The sequence below is a fragment of the Panthera uncia genome, chromosome D1 (genome assembly GCF_023721935.1).
Source record: "Panthera uncia isolate 11264 chromosome D1, Puncia_PCG_1.0, whole genome shotgun sequence".
NCBI lineage: Eukaryota > Metazoa > Chordata > Mammalia > Carnivora > Felidae > Panthera > Panthera uncia.
Window position 1 is genome coordinate 58,363,708 of NC_064808.1, and position 26,213 is coordinate 58,389,920.

At 36.8% G+C, this 26,213-nt stretch overlaps 1 protein-coding gene across 3 annotated transcripts in view; it reads right to left on the bottom strand.

Moving 5' to 3' along the window:
• The window catches only part of RSF1 (remodeling and spacing factor 1), a 160,601-nt gene that overhangs the window by 121,479 nt on the left and 12,909 nt on the right, over positions 1–26,213 (bottom strand). The window contains exon 1 of one of the 3 annotated variants that reach the window (XM_049619711.1): positions 19,007–19,709. The exons of the other annotated variants lie outside the window; for them this stretch is intronic. Coding sequence (XP_049475668.1) covers positions 19,007–19,046 — 40 coding nt within the window. The 5' untranslated portion in view covers positions 19,047–19,709. Of the gene's footprint in view, positions 1–19,006; positions 19,710–26,213 lie in introns of those variants that run through there. 3 annotated transcript variants of the gene reach the window in all.

Here is a 26,213-nt window from a genome sequence, read left to right on the forward strand (position 1 = left end):
TATATATACACACATATATATATACACACATATATATATACACATATATATATATATACACACACACACACACACACACATATATATATATATATATATAAAGAAATAAATTACATAGTACTTGATTTGCTTATTAGGCCATTGGCTCTTGCACAGCACTGTCCAACAGAAATATAAGATGAGTCACATAATTTCAAATTTTCTAGTAGTTCATTCATAAAAATAAGTCAAAATTAATTTTAATAATATATTTCATTTAATACTACAATCCGAATGTTATTTCAATATATACTCAAGATTTAAAATACCAGGTATTTAAAATTTTTTTTCACTTAATATTTTTATTTATTTTTTTAAATTGTGAAGGTGGTCCGGCTTTAGCTAAGGTTATGATCTCATGGTTCATGAGTTCAAGTCCCACATGGGGCTTGCTGCTGCAATGCAAAGCCCACTTCGGATCCTCTGTCCCCAACCCCCCCGCCAGCCCCGCCATTTCTTCCCCTTCCCCCATGCTCTGTCACTCTCAAAAATAAATATTAAAATAAATATATAAAGAGTGATATAACTGACACATAACATTATATCAGTTTTTTTATTTTTTAATGTTTATTTATTTTTAAAAGAGACAGAGAGGGAGAGGGACACACGGAGCATGAGTAGGGGAGGGACAGAGAGAGAAAGGGAGACACAGAAACTAAAGCAGGCTCCAGGCTCTGAGCTGTCAGTGCAGGGCCCGACACAGGGCTCCAATCCACAAACCGTGAGATCATGACCTGGGCTGAAGATGGGTGCTCAACTGACCCAGCCACCCAGGAGCTCCATATTAGTTTCATTTGTACAACATAGTGGTTCAGTATTTGTATACCTTGTAAAATGATCACAGTAAATCTAGTTAACATCTATTACCTAACATGACTGCAAAAAAATTTTGTAAGGAGAATGTTTAAGATTTATTCTCAGCAACTTTCAAACATGCAATACGGTATTACTAACTGTAGTCACCATGCTGTACATTATATTCCCATGATTTATTTATTTTATACCTGGAAGTCTGTACCTTTAGACCCCCCCCCTTCACTCAATTTACATCTTATTTTTTGTACTAAGTATTAAAAACATATTGTACATTTTACACTTACAGCACATCTCAGTTCACACTAGCCATATTCAAGTGCTCAAGAGCCATTTATGTCTAGTGGCTACTACAGTGGATCATACAGAGCTAGTATATTTAAAACTAAAATGTATAACCCACAATTTACTTATAACTTACTTACATTTTTGAGATAATTGACAAATTAATTTCAGATATACAACTTAATAATTCAATATTTGTATATATTACAAAATGATCACCACAGTAAATCTAGTTAACAACTAATTTGTTTATATTTTTTGTTTCAAATAGAACTGACAAGCTGGTGATCTTCACGGACATTAGTGGCTCTTAATATTTTGTCAATTGATAAGAAACAGGCAAAAACTTCAACAGTAAAATTATAATCAACATCGTGGTTAAATTGAAAATATTAAAATTCCCATACTCTGTATTCTCTAAACATGCTGTCTATTCAAGAGACCATTCTATGATGAACAGAAATAGTCTATTTCTTTCCTTTCCAATAGGAAATAGTCCTTTCCAATACAGAGTCATCTATATGGCTTGATATGTGGCTAATAAAACTGAGGGACTAAACTTTAATTTTAGGTACTAACTTTTAGGTACTAAATTTAGGTACTAACTTTAATTTTAGGTACTAATTTTAGGTACTAACTTTTAATTTTTTAAATAAAATTTAAATATCCACGTGTAGCAAGTAGCTATGATTTTGGACAGTGAAGCTGTAAATTATCAATTATATTTTTAAAACACATGATCGTTTTCTAAAACACACAGTGACAATCTGTAAATTCACTTATTTATCACCTGGAACATTTTCTAAATAGTCTCATTTCCCAAGCATCAAGATAATTATTAACTTCCTTCTCTAAATGTATCTATTAACCAACTTCACGTCATTCTGAAAAATATAGGTTTTGTCACAGCTGAACCTTTCACTAGATAGATATGATACATAACCTTTAACTGACCCATTTCTTTCATAAGGCCTCAGGAGGTAAAAGACTGTGAAGCAGAAGAAAAGGTCAGGGTTGTGCGAATTCAGGAAGGCCCTGCCAAGATGATGCAGGCATGAAGCAGCAGAAAGTGGTAGAATCCCAGACTGCATTACTGATCCAATCACCCAAAGATGTTCTATATTTGGACATTTTTCTCTTTTTTAACATTATTTTTTAATGTTTATTGCTGAGAGACAAAGAAGACAGAAGGTGAGTGGAAGAGAGGCAGAGAGAGACAGGGAGGGAAAGAGAGAGAGGCGGAGAGAGAGAGAGACAGAATACAGGCTGTCTCCAGGTTCCAAGCTGTCAGCACAGAGGCTGACGCAGGCTCGAACCCACGAACCATGAGATCATGACCTGAGTCAAATGCTCAGTCAGACGCTCAACCGAATGAGCCACCCAGGCGCCCCTATATTTGGACATTTTTCTAAGCATCTTTCCAGCACCAAGCCTTAAGAATGCTACTGCTTCTGCAGGCCCAGTCTTACTACTTATAATTTTGCTTTCTAAATGGTCAAAATTCACAGCAACTCATAGTAACTACATGATAGAATTCTTCTCATTTCTCAATAAAGTTTTACTTAAACTTCTTTGCTTTTTTTTTTTTTTTTTTTTTAGTTTATTTTTAGAGAGAGCACACGAGTGCATGCAGAAGCAGGGAAGGGGCAGAGAGAGAATCCCAAGCAGGCTCCACACTGTCAGCACAGCCTGACGCAGCACTAGATCCCATGAACCATGAAATCATGACCTGAGCAGAAATCAAGAGTTGGACGCTGCCTGCCTGAGCCACCCAGACACCCCTAAACTTCCTCTATGTTTGTAAGCAAAGATACACTTACAGTCCCAAAATAGTTGATTTCATATAGGTTACTGATCAAAGAACATTGATTTCAGATATGATGATTAAAAGATAACCTAACAATAAACTTTTACGTATTGCCCAGTTTTTTCCAAACTCTGTTGAGGGAGCACAGATTAGCAAATTCATTAGCAATAATGAGACGATTCCCACAGACCACTTGATCCTTGAAATAACTATTATGCATTTATATACCTTATCTTCAAATAATTCATTTAATCAATCATCCTAAAATTTTGTGAAAAGCAGAGGAACAGTTCAGACAATGAACTGTAATTTAGGCCACTCTCCGAAAAGCCACAGTTCAGAGATGCCAAGTAAGAATAATAAAAATCACTAAGCTCAGCTTATTACCACAGTGGAAAAAAATAAATCCAAGAAGACCTAGTATGCAGGCAGATAAACCAAGGGGTATCTGCTGCTCCACTTTAGGTTTGTTTCATTTAGAATCATACTGCTGTTCTCCTACAGGTAGAGAAACCAAACATGATTCAGATTATTTAAGAACCCAAACTGTGAAAATGTCTCCGCTACAAAGAAAGTAATCAGGGGTGCCTGGGTGGCTCAGTCGGTTGAGCGTCCAACTTCAGCTCAGGTCATGATCTCACACTCCGTGAGTTCGAGCCCTGCACTGGGCTCTGTGCTGACAGCTCAGAGCCTGGAGCTTGCTTCAGATTCTGCACCTCCCCGTCTCTCTGCCCCTCCCCTGCTCATGCTCTGTCTCTCTCTGTCTCAAAAATAAATAAAAACATTAAAAAAATTAAAAAAAAAAAAAAAGAAAGAAAGTAATCAGTGTACTGGAAGTAATCAGCATGGTTGGAGGTTGTGATAACCAGCAATTCAGCACTCCTTCCCAAAGGAGAAGGTAGATATTTCTTATGGAGAGGAAAGGCCTCTTTCTGGGTAAAATGATGTGAGCCACACTCACATTAGTCGGTCTTTAAGGGGCTTCCTTTTCCTTACACGTAAGGAACAACGTCCTGGCAGAGGGAATCTAAGATACTGGAGACCATGGCTTCCAGTACCATATGCCTTCACCTCTAATCAGATGATTTTATTTCCCTTCTCTCTTTTCTCTCTGCTTAATTAATAATCACAGAGGACTTGAAGGGTGGAGAGAATAGGAGCGAAAGACCCTAAAAATATTTGAAAAGAAATAGTAATGTGACAGTATTTAAGGGAGAGGAGGACCTTTCCCCCAACAAACTCCAACAGTGAAAAATTCAAAGACTAGTACACCCTTCGCCTAGACGCATCAATTGCTAACATTTTAGGGAAACATTTTATAAACGGTAAAACCGTTAATAAAGATGAGACCTTGAAGAAGCAGCCAACCAAGCCAAGGTAGAGAAGAGAATGCTAGCCACAAGGAAATGCCTATACAGAAGTCCTGAGGCAGCCAAAAGCTTCTAGTGTGGCTGGTGAAGAAGTAAGCAGGAGTCAAATCCTATAAAGCCTTGGGTGCCATGGAAAGAGTTGAGATTTTATTGTAAGTGTTATAAGAACTTGAGAGAGAAATTTAGGAAAGATTCACGATCCAAGTTTTTAAAAGATCATTCTGTGTCTAGGATCTGCTTCAAAATAATCTAGGCAGCTGGCGGGGGCGGGGGGGGGGAGTAGATGGAGTTACAGATGAAACAAAATCATAACATCGTACCAAAGTGGGGGGGGGGGGTGATGGGTACATGGAAGTTCATTATACAACTTTCTACTTTTGTATCTTTCACATTTTCCATAATTTAAAAAGGTAAAGGAGATGTGGAGGTCACTTTGGTTGCTCTGCGAGGAATGAATGAGAGGGAAGCAAATACTACTAATTAGGAGGCTACTGCCACACTTTAGCAAGAGATGATGATGGCCCAGGATAAGGCTGTAGCAGCATAGATGCAGAGAAGTGCCCTCAAGGAAAAGTGCAAAATGTAGAAAGTTTCTAACAAGCACCTTCACCAATCTTGATCAGGAAGTACCTACTATATACTTGTCTTCAATGTGATCCCAATTAATTTGTTCATTTTTAAATTAAAACAAAAAAATTTTCTAACATTTATTCATTTTTTGAGACACAGAACGAGACAGAGGGTGAGTGGGGAAGGGACAGAGAGAGGGAGACACAGAATCTGAAGCAAGCTCCAGGCTCTGAACTGACAGCACAGAGCCCAATGCGGGGCTCGAACTCACAGACTGCGAGATCATGACCTGAGCCGAGTCAGACACCCAACCGACTGAGCCACCCAGGCACCCCATAATTAATTTGTTCATTTTTAAAAGCAGAAACCACTTTTTATTTAATCATACTAAGTCAGAAAAGGAACACATACACACATTTAATAAATCAAATAAATTTATTTGTATCATGTCTTATTTCTGATACTCTTCATCATTTCAAATGTCCATGTTTCACTTAAAAGCCTATACTTCATATTTCAACTAATACTTAAAAGTTCTTTTATGTATGTATTATGAAAAGCATTAGACACAGTCAGGAGAAAGAGGTGCAAACTTCAATTTCCTTGTCCATATAAAGTTGATCTAAAGTCCTCCAGCTGTATTGTTTAATGCCTATGTCCAGGTATTGAGGCAGGTATTAATTGCCTAATAATAACACAACAGTCAATCATGGGATCTTAGAATTTTTGAACTGAAAGCAATGATCTAATTCACACTATCTAATAGACTAGAAAATTTAGTTAACAAAGATATGATGTGAATTGCCTACCACCAAGCAGAGGCCAGGCAAGAGCCCAAACCTTCCAAGCCCAGTGCTCTAATGTTTCTTAAAGTATTAAATGAATAGAGAAACAGTTCAGAAGACCTAACCTACGAATCAAGCCACCCCTTCTGCACAGCTCCATTTAAATCCATTTAAAGTATACAAATCAATGGGTTTTCTTTTATTACATAATTAACTTTTTAAATTGTGGTACAATACAAATAACATAAAATTAACATTTTAACCATTTTTAAGTGTACACCTCAGTGGCATTAACTAGACTCACAACACAGTGCCACCACCACTATTTTCCAATCCATCTTACAGGTAAAATTTTAAAATAGTCACTCCACTTCCAAATTGCTTTCTGGAAACTTATAACTATAAAAACAAAATCCACAATAGTATATGTTCTCAGTGAGAGTAATATTAATATCATATAGTCTTAATTATCGTTAAGTCTCACTTTGTAATTATCTACCATCTATCTCTTTTTCCTCCTCTCTCCCATCCTCAGATGTAAGCTCCATGAAGACAAGGGCCAGATCCAACTGCCTTTTTCATCATTGTATTCTCAGTACCAAGCACAGTTCCTGATTCACTCAAGGACTTGATGAACTGGAACAGAGGCAAGAAAATAAAGGAGAAGGAAAACAACAGGGAGAACAGTTCTGCTGCTGCTAGAGAAAAAGAGAGTTGCTACAGGTGTCAAAGAGAAATTATGTGAACTAACAGTAGGCAGGAAAAGTGATGAGGAGGTGGATAAAAAAGATGGCAAAAGTGGCTTTGGGTTCACTGTGTGAGCCATCAGGCGATATCACCAATTCAAGACAACTTATTTGCAGTTTATGTTTATCCCTTTCTCTCCCTTTTGAGGGGAGAAATGGAAGAGGTGAATGCTCCCATGGGAATCTGTATATAGGAGCAAATAATGAAGTCTGTGTGTTTAAATAAATACCTATATAAGGGCACCTGACTGGCTCAATCGGTAAACTGATCCCTGGAGTTGTGAGTTCGAGCACCACATTGGGTGCAGAGATTACTTAAAAAAAAAAAAAGAAAAGAAAAGAAAAGAAAAGGCCTCCATTTCTTTGTGAAATGTATAGTCTATTCCTTGCTAACAAGTGACCAGTTTACACTTTTCCTTCAATCAACATTCATTTAACAAACAGAGATAGCTAGATGAGTAACATACTATGTCATCTTAGTGTCTTGAAATCTTGGCATTAGACACAGACAAGAAATGGGTAAGACTGTAATTTCTATAGTTATTTCAATGAACAAGAAAATGCATATCAAAACACTATTATAAACCCTAAAACAATACAAACCAAAGTTACTGTTATTCACCACCAGATGGTGATCACGTCTTATTAAAAGCAAAACAATGACACCTTATTGGGGGGCCAGCCAGCTGACTGCTAAAAATGATTATTAAGTAAACCAGGGTATCTGAATAAAATGTTGGTGATTTTTAAGTAAATGCAATTAAAACATCAGCAAAACAAGAGTAATAAAAAATTAGATTCTGCCTGAAGACTTCTAAAGGAACTGATTTATTCATGTGCACATTTGATAACTCTACAATATAAGGGGAAAAAAACAGTGCATGTGTTTCTTGTTGTCTTTTACTAGTTATTTAACTACTCACATGACCTGGAACTTCTTTAACTTCAGATAGAGATATTTCTATTTAGCAAAATGGTACCACTGAACATTTTAGAAGAAAACAAAACCAAATCAAGGTGTTCAATGTCACTAATTGTCAGGGAAATGGAAATCAAAACCACAATGAGATATCACCTCACACCTGTCAGAATGACCAAAATCAAAAACACAAAAAATAACAAGTATTGTTGAGGATGTGGAGAAAAAGGAACCCTCATACACTGTTGGTGGGAATCCAAACTAGTGTAGCCACTGTGGAAAATAGGATGGAGGTGTCTCGAAAATTAAAAATAGCATTACCATATGATACAGTAATTCCACTACTGGGTATTTACACAAAGAAAACAGAACAAAACAAAAAAACCCACCTAATTTGAAAAGATACACGTACCCTTATGTTTACTGCAGCATTATTTACAATAGCCAGAAATGGGAGCAGCCCAGGTGTCCATCCATAGATGAATGGATAAAGATGTGGTACATATGCAATGGAATATTAGCCATAAAAGGACCAAATCTTGCCATTTGCAAGAACGTGGCTGGACCTAGAGGGTATTATGCGAAGTAAAGTAAGTCCATCAAAGACAAATACCATATGATTTCATTCATATGTGGAATTCAAGAGACAAAACAAACAAACAAAAAGACAAATAGGAAACAGACTCTTTAATATACAGAACAAACTGGTTGTTGCCAGAAGAGAGGTGGGGGGGATGGGTCAAATAGGTGAAGAGGATCAACGGTATGTTTATTGTGATGAGTACCAAGTAACATAAAGAATTGCTGAATCACTATATTATATATCGGAAACTAATATAATACTGTATGTTAATTATACTTGAATTTAAAAAAAGGAAAAAGCATACACACATACAAAAAAAACCCCTTTATTAAGAAATGTTGAAACAAATCCCAAAATAGAGACTAGCATAATAAAACCCATGAACTCATCACACAACTTCAGCGATAATCAACCAAGAGACTTTTTCCCTCTCCCATATGTCATTTTAAACCAAATTCCAGGTATCATTTCATCCACAAATATTTCACTATGTATCTCTAAGGGATATAAACTCTTTAAAAATAACCAGAATACCATCATTACTACCTAAATATGAATAGTTCCTTAATGTCATAGAATTTCCATCAAACAATTTTTAAATATTTTGGGGTGCCTGGCTGGCTCAGTCGGTACAGGCATGTGACTCTTGATCTCAGAGTCATGAGTTTGAGCCCCACGTTGGGTGTAGAGATTACTTTAAAAAAAAATTCTTCAAAAATCCAAATTTTTAAATATTTCAAATTAACCAAGAAATGAAATTCCATTGTACTGTTACCTCTGCAGCAGATGCTGGAGGCACCTCACCTTTACCCTCATAGCAATTAGGACTCCAGTGCAGGCTAACCTGCAACCATGTGCAAGGCCTTTCTGACTACAGGGCAAGGAGTTAACCCTTCCTGAGAGCAGCCCTGAATCAGTGCTAGGATAAACCTGACATATGATCTAAACTGTTTCCTGGCAGTGCTTCCCAAATAAACTATGTGCGCTCACATTTTTGTCTCAGAGTTTGCTTGTTGGGAAATCTAACATAAGACAACCTCTTAGTTTGAATGAAAGCTATGGACATCCTAAGAAAAATGTAAACATAAAAATTTCTGCAAATACATTCAACAAGTTTAGAGAACCCAAAAGGCATAGACATATACCAGTTTAAAGAACCCTTCCTCCTATAGGTTCAAGATAGCTGAGATCTTAATTATGTTTTTCCAAGTGTTGAATGGAGATTGTTCAGTTATGCTGAAAAACTAACATCCCTCCCCTTATTCTACACTGTTGGCAAAGAAACATCATTATCTCAATACTTAGTTCTTCTGTACAGAAAATCTAATCTAAATGAAAATAAACAACTGTTGGCTTAAGGTTCTACACATTTTAAAGAAAAACAAATGTTCAGAGGAGTGGTTTACTAAAACTGGGTCCCGTGAAAAAGCCACTAGAAGTTAAGTTTACAAGTATATTCACTTACATATGAACTTCAATGGATTTTTTTTAAACTACTGCTGGCCTCAAAGAACAAGATTAAGAGTAAGGAACTTGTGGAGATTTTTTTTGAAAAAGTCCCCTCCCGACTAACACACACTGCTCCTACCATTCTGGGGGAAAAAAAAAAAAAAAAAAAAAAAAGTCTATGAACTCAGTCTCTTTCTTACCTGTCCCATTTGCTCCAAACTCACCATAATCTGACTTCTATTAGTTAAACTAAATGGATGCTTTGGTTTTTGTCTTAATTTGGCACCATGTGACACTGGTGACCAGATCTTCCTTCTTGAAACCTGGCCATCCTGTGACACTACTTTTCTGATTTCTCCTCTTATTTCTTTTGCCTCCTTTTAAATTCCTTTGCAGACCCTACACTTCTGCCCTCTCCTTGAAAGGTGATTCTGTTTTAGGACTTAATTTCTTTTGTCCCTAAGTCACCTCATCCATCTCTTCACTTCAGTTTAAATATGCTATCTCACTGTGCTGGTTACAGGTATGTTCAAGTAACAAAAAACCTTACCACTGTGGCTTCAGGGAGTTACTTTTTCTCATATAACAAAAAGTCCAGAGTAATGAGCTGCTAGTTTTGGTTTAATGGCTCAACAACACCACCTGAACTTCTCATAATTCCCAAACATTCCATACGGTTTCTAGACTCCAGATCTTAACATGTACAGTCCCCTCTATCTTCAACCCACCTCTATTCATCCTCAAAGTTGTCTGGTTGTTGCTCCCTCAGGAAATCACTCTTTTACCTTATCAGGATTAAGTGCCCCTGATGGGTATTCCAAAATGATTCTACTTATGCATTACATTGTATCATAAATGCCTATTTGATCAACTCTATCCCATGTTAAACAAGACTGAATCTTCAGCACCTGGGACAGTGCCCACCACATACCACACGTTCAATAAAGACTTGTTAAATGAATGGATTGATTTGGATTTAAAAAAACAACAAAAGAAAACAACTTTGGGATGCCTGGGTGGCTCAGTCGGTTAAGCGACTTCAGTTCAGGTCATGATCTCGCGGCTCATAAGTTCAAGCCCGCTATCGGGCTCAGTGCTGACAGCAAGGAGCCTGGAGCCTGCTTCAGATTCTGTCTCCCTCCCTCTCTGCCCCTCCCCCGCTTGTGCTTGGTCTCTGTCCCTCAAAAATAAACATTAAAAAATTAAAAAATACAAAATTTTTCAAAAACATGAAACTCTCCTAACCCTAGTACCTGACTGACTAGCAAATGAATAAATAAATAAATAAATAATAAAAAATGTTTTTTAATGAACCAGATATAAAACAGATAACAAATTTCTAAAATTGTGAAGGTACACATGTAAAATGGAATATACATTTTGGCATTGCACACTTATGCCACCCAATCAACAACTTTACCCATGCTACCAGTTTACAACTGGCCAACCATGAACTGGTTTTTATGAGTAAGCTTCCTAACATGACAAGAGAACAGACTAAGATAAGCAAAATATAAAACAGAAGAGAATGACTAAATGGTTCCCTTGTAACCCCATTCCAGTCAGTCACCCCACTCCCAGACAAAGGTAACCACTGGTCTGCCTTCTTTCACTATAACTTTGTCTTTCCTAGAGCTTCATATAAATGGAATTATACTGTATGCACTTATTGTATCTTTATGCTTTATAATCTAGATTATATATGTATTTTTCAGCTCTGTTACTGGGTGAAAACAGTCAGAATTATTGTATCTTCCTGAGAAATTAGCCCTGTTAGTGTTACAAAATATCCCTTTTTATTACTGCTCATGTTCCTTGTTCTGATGTCTCCATTTTCTGGTATTAGTATAGCTATTCCAGTTTTCTTATGATTAGCTTTGCACAATATATCATTTTCTATCCTTTCATTTCAAACTATATATTTAAAGTGGATTTTCATAGCATATAGTTGGGCTTGCTTTTTTACCCACGCAGACAATCTCTTTAATTTCAATTAATTTTAACTCAAATACCACAGCTGGCTAGTGGTGACCAGATGAGAGACAGTAGGTTTAGGTCAAGCAAGGTCTAGCAAACTAAGGCTCACAAGGCAAATGCATCTTGTCACCTGTTTTTGTACAGCCCACAAACTAAGAATGATTTAACTTTTTTAAGAGTTGGTGGGAAAAAAGAAAAAGACAAACAGTATTTTGTGGGGCACCTGGCTGGCTCAGTTGGTAGAGCGCACAACTCTTGATCTCGGGGTTGGGAGTTGGAGCCCCAGCTGGGTGTAGAGATTACTTAAAAACCATTTTTAGGGGTGGGACGCCTGGGTGGCTCAGTCGGTTGAGTGTCCGACTTCGGCTCAGGTCATGATCTCACAGTTCGTGAGTTAGCCCCACGTTGGGCTCTGTGCTGACAGCTCGAAGCCTGGAGCCTGCTTCGGATTCTGTGCCTCCCTCTCTCTCTGCCCCTCCCCCGCTCATGTTCTGTCTGTGTCTCGCTCAAAAATAAATAAACATTAAAAAAAATTATAAAAGAAAGAAAAAAATCTTTTTTAGGGGAGCCTGGATGCTTCAGTCGGTTAGGTGTCCCACTTTGGCTCAGGTCATGATCTCATGACTCATAAGTTCGAGCTCCATGTTGGGCTCTCTGCTAACAGCTCAGAGCCTGGAACCTACTTCAGATTTTCTCTGTCTCTGCCCCTTCTGCCACTTGCACTCTGTCTCTCTCTCTCTCTCAAATATAAACATTAAAAAAATCTTTTTTAAAAAATAGTATTTTAAACACATTGCAATTACATGAAATTCAAATTTCAGGATCTACTGTTTTACTGGAACACAGCCACACTTACTCATTTATGTAATGTCTATAACTACTCTCAGGCTATATTGGCAGAAATGAACAGTTTCAACAGATACTTTATTTTGACCACAAAGGTCAAATGGCTTTGACCACAAAGCCTAATATTTTTTAATGTCTGACTCTTTACAGAAAAAGCTTGCCAAACATTGATTAAAACCACTTATATTAATACAATTACCGATATAATTGGATTTAAATCTACAATCTTGCCATTTGTTTACTATATATCTTAACATTTCTTTGCTCCTTCCATCTTTTACTGTCTTCTTTCATGTAAACGTACCTTAAAAATAAATTAAAGTGAACATAATTTAACATTTTATTTAATATCCACTATTGGCTAATTAGGCACACTTCTTCATTTTAATATTTGGTGTTTGCTCGAGGTTTTATAATATGCATCTTTAACTCAACACAGTGTAACATCAAACAATGTTCTCTCACTTCATGTAAAATATGAACACTTTTTATCCTTCTAATACCATACTTCAATTTCCCTACATTTTCCTTCTACATATGTTGTAAAACTTACATTATGATTTTTGTTTTAAGCAGTGAGTTATCCTTTTTAAAGATTTAAAATTAGGTAAAATGGTGGGGCACGTGGGTGGCTCAGTCGGTTGGGCAGCTGACTTCGGCTCAGGTCATGATCTCCAGGCTCGTGAGTTCAAGCCCCATGTCGGGCTCTGTGCTGACAGCTCAAAGTCTGGAGCGTGCTTCAGATTCTGGGTCTCCCTCTCTCTCTGCCCCTCCCCCACTGGCACTCTGTCTCAAAGGTAAATAAACATTAAAAAAATTTTTTTAATTAGGGGAAATGTTTTTTTTGTTTTGTTTTTTAAGTAGGCTTTACACCCAGCATAGAGCCCAACATGGGGCTTGAACCCACAACTCTGAGACCAACACCTGAAGTGAGATCAAGAGTGGGACACTCAACCGACAGAGCCACCCAGGCACCCCAGGAAAATGTATTTTATATTTACTCACATATTTATCATTTCTTGCAGTCGTCATCTCTTTATCTAGATCCAACCTCTCATTTGATCTGTTTTCTTCCCATCTGCAGTTATTTGTGAACTGTATGTCAAGTAGCTAGTAACAAATTCTCTTTGTCTGAAAAGGTTTTTATTATATCCCCATTTTCAAAGGATATTTTCCTGGCTATGTAAATATTGATAGTTTTTTTTTTTTCATTAGTGCTTTAAAAATATTTCAGTATCTCCTGGTTTGCATAGTTTCTGATAAAAAGGCTTCATTGTTTCTCTACACATGTCTTCTTTGGCTACCTTCAAAATTCTTTATTAGTGGTTTTCAGGAATTTGTTATGTCTTGGTATATGTGTGTGTCTGCCCTGCTTTTGATTTCTTAAGACTAATGGATGTGTGAATTGACAATTTTCTTCAAATTTGGAAATATTATTTCTTACAATATTTTTGGCTCCATCCTCCTTCTAGGATGTCAAATACACTTTGTTGTATCCTGCTTGGCATTGTCCCACACATAAAAGAGTTAATTTGGTTGTTTTCAGTTCTCTTTCTCTGCTTCACTTTAAGTCTACTGTTAGATCGTCAAGTTTGCTGTTCTGTTCTGCACTGTCCAATCTGCTGTTAATTTTTTATTTCAAATAGTATTAGCTTTCATCCCTACACATCCCATTTGGTTCTTTTTTATATATCTTCCATTTCTCTACATTCATATTTTCCTTTAAATATATTCATTAGTTACAGTAGCTATTTTAACATTCTTGTCTGCTGGTTCCATTACTTCTGTCATTTCTAAATCTGTTTCTTTGGGCTGATTTTTTCTCCTGGTCATGGGTTACAAAGGACCTGCTTCTTGGCATGTCTATCAATTTCTGCTTGGATGTGGGAAAATACCAATGTTACACTACCATTGTTGAGTATTTGTGATCATTCTGCAAAGAAAGTTGGGCTTTGTTTTGGCAAGCAGTGATTTGTAGATCTATTTGATCCATCTGAGGACTTTTCTGTCTTTCCTGTATGACAAATCCATTGGGTTCTCCACTGAATGCCCTGAGTGCTTCAAAGGATCATTTGCTATGTCTCATCAGGGTTAAACATCTCTTGTGTAAACTCAGGAAATGTTCTGCTAATAAGCCCCTAGATGTTCACTGCTTGGCCTCATGGAGTTTCACTTTATACATTTATGATCCTAGTATTCAGCAGCAGACTCAAGGTGGCCCCTGTACAGATTTCTGCTTTTGTCTGCATAGCTCCTTCCCTTTCAGAACCTGGCTCTGCAACTTCTAGTTGCTTAAGACTCTCCAACATCCAACTGTTGCCTTTTCAACTGAGTGAGGCTTCCAGGCTCCCTCTTCCTGCTTCTGCGGCTCCAGACAGGAAGCCAAAGTAGTGGTAGACCTTACCTCCTTTATTTCTTCTCTCTGAGGTCACAATCCTACTCTGCCTATTGTATAATATTGAAAACAAGATAATTCATTTATTTTGGTCCAGTTTACTTAATGTTTATGACAAGGGGATAGAGACTTATTACTCTAACATGGCCAGAAAGAGAATTCCTAATTCTTATAAATAATACTATAAACAATATTAAAGACTTATGTATTTGAGCAGATCACGTGAATTAAGAGAATAATGAATTGTAAACAGATCTATGCATTTTATGTGAACTACCTAAAATGAAGCAATAGGTTGGTTTTAACATTTCCAAAAAAGGCAAAAGGAACTGATAGTAGATCCTTAAAACAACATTAGAGGTATTATTGTCTCCATTATGAAGAGGTTCAGAATTTAATAAATTGCCCAGATATACAAATATCAAGTGGCAAAACTGAGATTCTAGCCCAGTTAATAGTGAAGGCCATGTTTTTTACTCTATACCACACCGCTTCACATTATTTCTCACCACAGATACTACATTTTAAAAGATTTGGTGTACCAAACTGAATTTATTAAAAACCTGTGTTTTACTTGCTAAGGTTATTATTAACTATCAATCAAAATATCTGACCTGCAAGGGGAAAAGAAACTACCATGGTGAGTTACGAGTACTTCATATAGGAGTGCCTGGGTGGCTCAGTTGGCTCCAGTCATGATCTCACAGTTCATGGGTTCGAGTCCCGCGTCTGGCTCTGTGCTGACAGCAAGGAGCCTGGAGTCTGCTTCAAACTCTGTGTCCCCCTCTTTCTCTGCCCTTCCCCACTCACACCCTGTCTCTCTCTCTCAAAAATAAATAAACATTAAAAAAATTTAATGCATTTATATGAAATACTTTTTTAAAAAGAGGATTTCATATAAATACAATGATATAATGTCCTTATTAGCCTGTGTGAACTTTTAACAAATGTACATATATATTTAAATTTAAATTTGGCATCTTAAAGTGTCTTAAATGATTCGTGGACCCTTGGTTATGATTCATGCAATCAAGTAAATCCCTAAGGAACGTATATATATATTTCCTATTTCATGTGGGTAGACATTATGTTCACCATTCAACGTTAGAGAACATGAAACTGTAAGTTCTACTGAAATTTTACTCACGATACCTAGAGAAGGGTTTAGCATATGAGAGGTACTCAATGCACATTTGGGGAATAAAAGATCGCCATTTTAATTCTAAGTACAATGATGAAAGTTACATCACATCAAGATGGTGGGCTGACCCTCCTGCCCAAATCCCTTCAAATGACAGTTTTAAAAGGAAAAGGAAAAAAAAAAAAAAGAAAAAGAAAATGGAAAAGAAAAAAAAAGTAATGTGCTTGCATTTGCAATAAATATGAAGTAACAGGAACTATACTGATCTTACTCGCTGAAACAACTAAGCAATGAAACAGAATATATGAAACAATGGCACTTAAGACATTATACAAGAAGCAACAAAAGAAAGGGAACATTAGAGATGAGAAACAAAGGATATAAGCCCTATAATTGCCCCAGTGTACTACCTGGGTAAAGAGGCAAAGAAGGAGGACCTGGTCAAAACTTGGCAATCTTCCCAGGCCAAAGAGATGAAGCTGGAAGTCAAGAAGGCAAACTAGAGACATGAACTGGAGTTCATCGAGTACAGCGACACAGGAGAAAACTGTAGAGGGCACTCTGGAAATCTAAAAACAGTTCCCTCTGCACCTTTATATCAAAGTATTGATCAGTGCATGTATGTGAGGAAACTACCCAAGATCACAGAAAGAATCACCCAAAAGGAATAGAGGGAACAATGCCCATTGCCCACAGAGGTCTATGAGCAAGTCCTGTCTCTAACAGCTACAATGGAAAAGTTCACACATCAAATAGCATTGGTTAGAACGGACAAATTACATCCCACACTTATTCCTGTATACCCCAAGAACTAAGAATGGTTTCTGCATTAGGGCACCTGGGTGGCTCGTTGAATATCCAACTCTTGATTTCACTCAGGGCAGGATCCCAGTGTCATGGGATCAGGCTCCAAGTGAAGTTCTATACTGAGCATGGTACCTGCTTGAGATTCTCTCTCTCCCCCCTCTGTCCCTCCCCAGCTCATGCTCGCTAGCTCCCACTCTCATAAAATAACATAAAATAAAACTAAATTAAAAAATAAAATAGTTTTGGCATTATTAAACAGCCAAAAAAAGTCAGAAGGTAATATTTCATAATAACTGAAAAATTGCATGAAATTCAGATTACAGTATCTAAGAATAAGTTCACAACCATGCTCATTCATTTAAATACTCTCTGTGGTTGCTTCCACACTGCAACAGAAAGGATAGGTAGTGATAGAGACTCTATAGTCTACAAGGCCTAAAATATTTAGTATCTGACTCTTAACAGAAAAATGAATCTTGTGTCAATAGGAAAAATATTAACCCTAGAATAAACAAACATCCAACCTCACTTAAAGTTTGAAAGAAAGATACTGAAGGGCGCCTGGGTGGCTCAGTCAGTTAAGTGTCCAACTTTGGCTCGGTTTCCAAGTAGATGAACCATGTCCCAGAGCTCAAGAATTTAAGTGTACACACACACACACACACACACAAAATCTAGCATATATTATGGCATTATTTACAATAGCCAACATGTGGAAACAACTCATCTGTGTCTGATGAACAGATAAAGAACATATGGTATATATACACAATGGAATATTACTCAGCCAAGAAAAAAAAGAATGAAATCTTGGCATTTGCGACAATATGGATGGACCTATAGGGTGTTACACTAAGTAAAGTAAGTTGGAGAAAGATAAAAACCATACGATTTCACTTATTTGTGGAATCTAAAAGACAAAACAAATGAATAAACAAAGAACAAACTGGTGGTTGCCAAAGAGTAAGTGGGCCAGGGATGGGCAAAATAGGTGAAGGAGATTAAGTAGTACAAACTTCAGTTATAAAATAAATAAGTCCTGGAGATGAAAAGTACAGCATAGGGAATATAGTCCACAACACTGCAATAACATATGGTGACTGAACTTACCTTGGTGAGGACAGAGTAACCTACAGAATTGTTGAATCACTATGTTGTACACCTGAAACTAATGTAACATTATATGGCAACTATACTTAATTTTTAAAAAATCTGTCATCTAATATAGTAAAATTATAATGTCTACTATCTAATCAAAAATTACCAGACAAGCAAAGAAAGCAGAAAAATTAAACCCATAGTATGAAGAAAAAAAGTATATCTAACCATTAAGTGACTTACAAGGTTATATTAATTCTATAATAATAAAATTAAAAGACATGAAAAGTTATAGGATTATAAATGACTATAATCTATATGGTCAAGAAACTAGAGGAAAGACTGAATATGTGGAATGAAGACATGGATTATATAAAAAACAAAAAAAACTAATAAAAATTCTTCAGAGGAAAACCACTTTCTGATATTAAAAAGTCCTGAATAGGATATAAACTAGATTAAACACTGCTAAAAAAAAAAAAAAAAGGAGGGGTAAAATTAAAGAAATGAAAGTGAAAAACTTACCAAACAAGATAAAAATACAATACGTATAAGTTTTGTGGCATGCAGCTAAAAGAAGCAGAGAAATTTATAGAATTAACAACCTATATTTAAAAAGGTTTCAGATCAATGACCAAAGCTTTTACCTTGAGAAACTACAATAAGAGCAAATGAAACACAGTATAAAGAGAAGAAAGGAAATAATAAGTAGCAGAAGTCAATGAAACCAAAAGCTGGTTCTTTGAGGAAAAAAAAATATTGATAAGCCTCTAGCCAGACTAAGCAGGTGGGGGAAAAAAGGAGACGCAAATTAACAATGTCAGAAACAAAATGGATTAGATACTATAGATACGAAAAATATAATCAGAACACTATGAGCAATGTATGATGATAAATTCTCTTTTTTCTTTTCTTTTTTTTCCTGATAAATTCTATAACTTCAATGAACTGGGATAATTCTTTGAAAGAAACATATTACCAAAGCTCATCCAAAAGGAAACAGATAAAATAAATAGTCTTATACCTATTAAAGAAATTAAATCTTCAATATCTCCCCATAAAGAAAACTCCAGGCCCAGGTGGTTTCAATGGTGAATGAAGCCAAAGATTCAAAGTATACCAAATCTATACAAATTATTCCAGAAAAATGAAAAGGAGGAAATGCTTTGCAATTCCTTCCATGAGGTCAACATTATACCCTGATAACAATATCAGATAAACACATCAAAACAAAGAAAACTACAGAGTAATACCCCTTGTGAACACAAATGCAAAATTTCTTAACATAATTTTAGCAAATACATGAAAAGGATAATTCAAAAAGACTGTCTTAGTCTGTTCTGGGTCGCTTAAACAACAGAAATTTATTTTCTCACAGTTCTTGAGGCTGGAAGTCCAAGACGAGGGTACCAGCATGGTCAAGTTCTGGTGAGAGCTCTCTTCTGGCTTGTAGACAACCACCTTCTCACTGTGTTCTCACATGGCAGAGAAAGAGAAAGAGATCTCTCCTCCTGTTATTATAAGATATCACAGTCCTATCACGTTAGGGCCCTAGTCTTAGGACTTCATTTAAACTTGGTTACCACCTAAGACCCTACCTCCAGACAGAGTCACACTGGGTGTTAGGGCTTCGAAATGTAAATTTCGATATACAAAATTCAGTCCACACCAATGACTTAAGTGGGGTTTATCCTCCCAGAAATGCAAGACTGGTTTTTAAAAATCCATGAGTGTGATTTGCCACATTAGCAAACTTAAAATGAAAAGTCATAATCATCTCAATATATTTCAAAAATTTTGACAAAATCCAATATGCATTCCAGATAAAATTTCTCAGCAAACTAGGAATAGAAGGGAACTTTCTGAGCCTGTATAAGGACATAGTGAAAAATCTTGTTATCACCAGACTTAATGGTGAAAAACTGAATGCTTTCCCCCTAAGATCAGGAAGGCAAGAATGTCCATAATCACCATTTATATTTACCACTCTGTGTGTAGTTCTAACAAGAAAAAACAAAAAAAAATCAAAGGCATCCAGATGAGAAACAAAGAAGTAAAACCGTATTTACAGATGACATGATCATTTATGAAGAATCATTTTTTAAAAGCTATTTAAAATGACTGGGTTTAGTAAGATTGCAGAATACAAGACCAATATACAAAAAAAAAATCAATCATGTTTTTTATATGTATCAGCAATACGTTTAGACTATCATAAAAAACCAAAGTATTTATGGACACGTGTGACAAGAGATGTGGAAGACCATCAAACACTGCTAAAAAAAAATAAAACCTAAAGAAATGGAGTGATATACTGTGTTCATGTATCAGAAGACCCAATGCCATTTTGGTGTCATTTTGCCCAAATTCATCTGTACATAATCCCAATAAAAATGTCAGGAAATATTTTAAAGAAATTGATAAACTTACTCCAAAATTCATATGGAAATGCAAAGACTTGAAATAGTTAAACCACCTTTTAAAAAGAAGAAAGTTGTAGGACTTAAACTACTGACTTCAAGACTTGCTACAAAGCTAGAGCTGAGCAAGGCAGAGTGATACTGGCCTCAGGAGAGACAGACTGGGGTGCCTGGGTGGCTCAGGTGGTTAAGGGTCTGAATTTGGCTTAGGTCACGATCTCACAGTTCATGAGTTTGAGCCCCACGTCGGGCTCTGTGCTGAGAGCAGAGCCTGGAGACTGTTTCGGTTCCTGTGTCTCCCTCTCTTTGCTCCTCTACCACTTGTACACACGCATGCACTCTCTCTCCCTCTCTCTCAAAAATAAACATTAAAAAAGACAAATAGATCACTGAAAACAGAATATACGGTACAGAAATAGACCCATATGCATGCAATTAACTCTTGAAAAAAAAAGTTTATTGAAATAAAATTTACATAGCATAAAATCCACCATTTTAAAGTGTATTATCCTGTGGTTTTTAGTAGTTTTGCAATACTGTACAATCATCACCAGTACCTAATTACAGAATATTTCCATCAACCCTGATAGGAACCTCATCTCTTCCAATTCCCCCACCCTCAACTCCCACCAAGTACTAATTTATTTTGTTTCCAGAGATCTGCCTAATTTGGAAATTTAATATAAATGGAATCATAGTCAATGAAACCAAAAGTTGCTTGTTTGAAGAGATGAACAAAATTGACAAACCTTTAGCTTGGCTGATGAAGACAAATGAAGCTTGGCTGATGAAGATTCACATAACTAAAGTCAGGAATGAATGCAGGGATATGACTATTGACCATTGAATGTCAGTATACTAAACAACCTAGATGAAAAGGGCAATTCCTAGAAACAAACTACCAAAACTTACTCAAGAATAGAATATCTGAATACTCATAGGGTATTCAAGTAGAGAGATAATAATAAAAAACTTCCCACAAAGAAAAGTCCAGCATCAGATGGCTTCACTGGTGAATTTTCCCATCCTTCTCAAACTCCTCCAAAACCCAGAAAAGGAGGAATCCTTTCCAACTCATTCTATGAGGCCAGTATCACCCTGGTACCAAAACCTGACAAAGAAAGCACAAGAAGGGAGCCTGGGTGTTTCAGCTGGTTAAGTGTACAACTCTTGATTATGGCTCAGGTCATGATCTTACTGTTTGGGAGGTCGAGCCCCAAATGGGGCTCTGCACTGACAGCACTAGAGCCTGCTTAGGATTCTCTCTCCCTCTCCCTCTGCTCCTCCCCCACTCGTGTGTACGTGCGTGCACGCGCTCTCAAAAATAAACTTAAAAAAAAATTTTTAATAAAAAATAAAATTAAAAAAATTAGTGAGAGGGGAAAAAACCCTCACATATTACACAAAAGTAACTTCTAAGAGGTTTAATTAAGATTACAATTTGAGGGGCAACTGGGTGGCTCATTCAGTTAAGCATCTGACTTTGGCTCAGGTCACGATCTCGTGGTTTGTGAGTTCGAGCCCCACATCGGGCTCTGTGCTAATAGCTCAGAGCCTGGAGCCTGCTTCAGATTGTGTCTCCCCCCTCTCTCTGCCCCTCCCATGCTCATGCTCTGTCTCTCAATATTAAATAAACATTTAAAAGTTATAAAAAAAAATTACAATTTGAAAATTTTTAGAAGGAAATACAGATGAGTATCTTATGGCCTCAGAATCATAATGAGAAAGGTTTCTTAAACAAAATATAAAAGTATAAACACTAAAAAAGGATTGACAATGATACCACGCTGAAATTTTGAAGTTTAGTTTAATAAGAGAAAGTATAAAAATAGTATAAGAAATAAGTAGTATTGAGATGTTCACATTGCAAATAAAAATGACAAAGGATTGACATCTGAAATATAATAAGAATTGTGGCAAATCAATAAAAACAGACAATCACAAAGAAAACAGGGGAAAGAGTATAAAAAGGCAATTCACAAAAGCAAAAACTGAATGGCCAAAAAATATGAAAAATCCTCAACTTTATCATGGCAACAATAAGAAACAAATTCACAATCACATTATCAAAAACATAAAACTGTGACAATACCAAGTACTGAATATCTGGATGAAGGGGAACCCTCATGCACTGATGGAGGTATGTAAATTAATAAAGCCACTTTGGAAAATAATCAGGCTATACTACAGCTCAAATAAAGATTTATATACCCTCGCCCCAGCAATTCCAACTTTAGGCAAAGCCACTGGAATGTTTTTTTTTTTAATTTTTTTTTTTAACATTTATTTACTTTTGAGACAGAGAGAGACAGAGCATGAATGGGGGAGGGTCAGAGAGAGAGGGAGACACAGAATCTGAAACAGGCTCCAGGCTCCGAGCTGTCGGCACAGAGCCCAATGCGGGGCTCGAACTCACGGACCATGAGATCATGACCTGAGCCGAAGTCGGATGCTTAACCGACTGAACCACCCAGGCAGCCCGGAATGTTTATTACAGCATGACTCTTAACAGCATAAGGTAAACCTAACATCCACCAATTAAAAAAAAAAAAAAACACGCACACAGCACTTTTACGTAATAGAATACTATACAACAGTTAAAGTAAATAAAAACAATATAAATCAACATGGATATATTCAAAAACAGTGTTGAGAGAGGGAAAAAAGGAAGTTGCAGAAGAATGAGTACAGTATTCTACTGCTCACATGTAAAGTTTCAAAGCATGTAAATCCATACTATGTAGTTCATGGATATGTAAATATACTCTTTGTATAAAAGTGTTCATGAGAATAATAAACTCTAAATTTCAGGACAGTGGTTGCTTAGGGAATGGAAGAAAGAGAACTAGAACAGGAGTAATACACAGAAGGCTTCAAATAAATCTGTAATTTGAATGTCTTAAAAAGTAAACGCAAAATCAAAGCAACTGAAAGAGAAAGACACATCCTAGAAAATGTCAGACTCCAGGGATTTAAAATAAAATTATAAAAATCTTTCAGGAAGGAAAAGAAGCTCACTTGCAAAGGAAAAAGAGTCAGAATGACAGATTTCTCACTAGCAACAGTGGGTGCTAGAAGAAAAAAGAGCAGTATTGTCAAAGTTTGCAGGGGAGGGATTATTTGAACACTGGAATACCGTGTTTTTTTACATATATATATCTTTTTGAGAGGGAGAGCAACAGAGCACACACACACAAGTGGGGGAGGGGCAGAAGGGGGGGCAGACGGAGGATCCAAAGTGGGCTCTGCACTGACAGCAGAGAACCCAATGCAAGGCTCAAACTCATCAATCCTGAAATCATATGACTTGAGCCAAAGTCAGATGTTTAACTGACTGAGCCACCCAGGTGCTCTGGAATACTGTACTTTAAATGAGTAGTCAGAACAGAGGGCTAAATAAGTATATTTTCGGCCATGCAAGAACTCAAAGTTCACTCGTAGAAATCCTGTTGGAATAAGAATGTACTATAGCAAAAGAATGAATCAAAAAAGAAAAATGTGGGAACCAAAAAAAGTGATGAACAAATAAACTTACTAAAACATATAGCTTAGTTTAAATAATTGCTGAGAGGGGTGCCTGGGTGGCTCAGTGGGTTGAGCGACCAACTCTTGATTTTACCTCAGGTCATGATCCGAGGGTGGCGGATGGAGCCCTGCATCTTAGTAGTGAAGTGTGAGGCAGGCATGGATCTTGCTTAAGACTTTCTCTCTCCCTCTTCCTCCTCCCCTCTCCCCCTCTCTCTAAAATGAAAAATAATAATAATTGCAGAGAAGCATAAAAATAAATGATTGACAATATGGAACTAAATCCCAGGTAATTAAAATATGGCAGGTTGGGTGTGGGACTCAGAGGGTCAGGGAGGGAGCCTGTAAAGATTCTTACATTGCTTGACAATACACAGTATAAGCAACTTACTATGCTCTAGTATCAACCTTAGAGGAAATGGAGAAAATCTCCCAGTATTAACTTCCTTGTAGATACAAACTGTTTATATTATTGATGATTCTAGCGTAAGAAGTATATGTAATTTCTTTAAGTGGTAACATTTTGTCTTTTAAGACGGTGGAAATATCCCTCACTAATTAAACGGCATAAGATGAGAATTTAATTGTAACTCAAGAAACATTAAGTCTGAGTTACCACTTGGTGTCTAATAGCATGTGTAAGTGGAGAAAGAGTCACTCTGAAAACAGAATTCAACTCAAACATTTCTGCTAGAAGATCTTTCAAGATTAATGAATATTACTCATCAACTATCAACCCACACAAACAACACACATTAACTTATGTATTTTTCATCTATAGAATAGATTCAATCCACACTGACATTTCTTTTTCTCTATTTAGAGTGCGATTTCAGTTTATAGAAGGTTCCATTTCTTTCTTTGTGGGTAAGGGGGAACAGAAAAGATGTCCAACAACTATCAAACCTTTATCTGGCAGAACACAGCAATCTCTACAATTACAACAAGTGTCTTTTTGTTTTTTTTTAATAAATGCAAATGACAGTTACTCAGTTATAGAAAGCTTTACTTATAAGAGAATAAACTGGACACCAATGCCAAGATAGTTTAATAAAGCTAATTTAATTATCTTAAGTCATAAACAACACACTCTAAAAAACCATCCTGACAAAATGTAAGATGTATATTTAACCTATGTATAGCATATACATGCACAGCAACTTAAATAATTCACAAAAACCAAAAAGAGCCGTAAAATAAGATAGACTGCCATAATCTGTTTATTCAGAATAAGCTTTTAGTACGCTGTAAGAGAAACATGGCTAGTTTTTCAAATAGTGCTCATGTTATTAGAATTCTGATTTTTATTTTTTTTTTAAAGTTTATCCATTCATTTTGAGAGTGACAGGGAGGGAGGGAGGGAGGGAGAGAGTGAGAGAGAGAGAGAGAGTGGGGAAGGGGTAAAGAGAGAGAATCCCAAGGAAACTCCACACTGTCAGCCCAGAGCTCGATGTGGGGCTCAATTCCATGAACCATAAGATCATGACCTGAGCTGAAACCAAGAATCAGATGCTTAACTGACTGAGCCACCCAGGTGCCTCGGAATTTTTTTTAAATAGGGAATCGCACTTTCCCCCCATAAACCCTGCAGCTTTTCGGCTATTTATTTCTTCAATAAGTGGAACTATTAACTACCTACTCTCTACACCAGAAACCTGGGAACTTCTCTACTGTTTCTTCTCACTCCCCACAGCCATATCTCACCAACAATATAATAACAACCTGTAGCTGAATTCTCCACCCCTCAAGCTGCCCAATGCCTTTCCAACAAGTCAAAAAATTTTAGTTTCAGAAATAAGAATTTCAGGTCACCCCTGGTGAAGACATGAAACAATTCAGAAAAATGGGGCTGGGGATTTAAAAAAATCTTTTTCTTTAATGTTTATTTTTGAGAGGGAGAGAGACAGACAGAATGCGAGCAGGGGAGTAACAGAGAGAGAGAGGGAGACACAGAATCCAAAGCAGGCTCCAGGCTCTGAGCTGTCAGCGCAGAGGCCATCGTGGGGCTCGAACTCACGAATCACAAGATCATGACCTGAGGTGAAGTTGGATGCTTAACCGACAGAGCCACCCAGGTGCCCCTTTAATTTTTTTTAGTGTTTGTTTATTTTTGAAAGAGAGGCAGAGTGTGAGCAAGGGTAGGGCAGAGAAAGAGGGAGACACAGAATTCCAAGCAGCTCCAGGCTCTGAGCTCAGCACAGAGCCCGATGAGGGGCTTGAACTCGTGGACCGCAAGATCATGACCTGAGCCAAAGTCGGATGCTTAACCAACTGAGCCTGCCACCAGGCGCCCCTTAATTTGAAAAGGTCAACAGCAGAAAAGTAATAATGACTTTTCCCTGAGCTATCTTGGGAAAGAGAAAAGAAAAACTGGATCTTAAAACTATACTCTAAGTTTCCTATAAAAAGTAATAAGAAGATAGAGATTAACACATATGTTCTGTCATGCAGTAAAGACATGGTACAACCATGTAATCCAAGAAAAAAACTGAGAGGTTATACAAAGATTTGCCACTTTAGGATTCTAAGGTACTATTATAAACCAAGATGAAGAGGGTCTGGGAGGAAACAACAGAGGAAGGGAGGAAAGGAAGAAAAGAGAAAGGAAAGGAAAGGAAAGAAAAGGAAGGAAGGAATA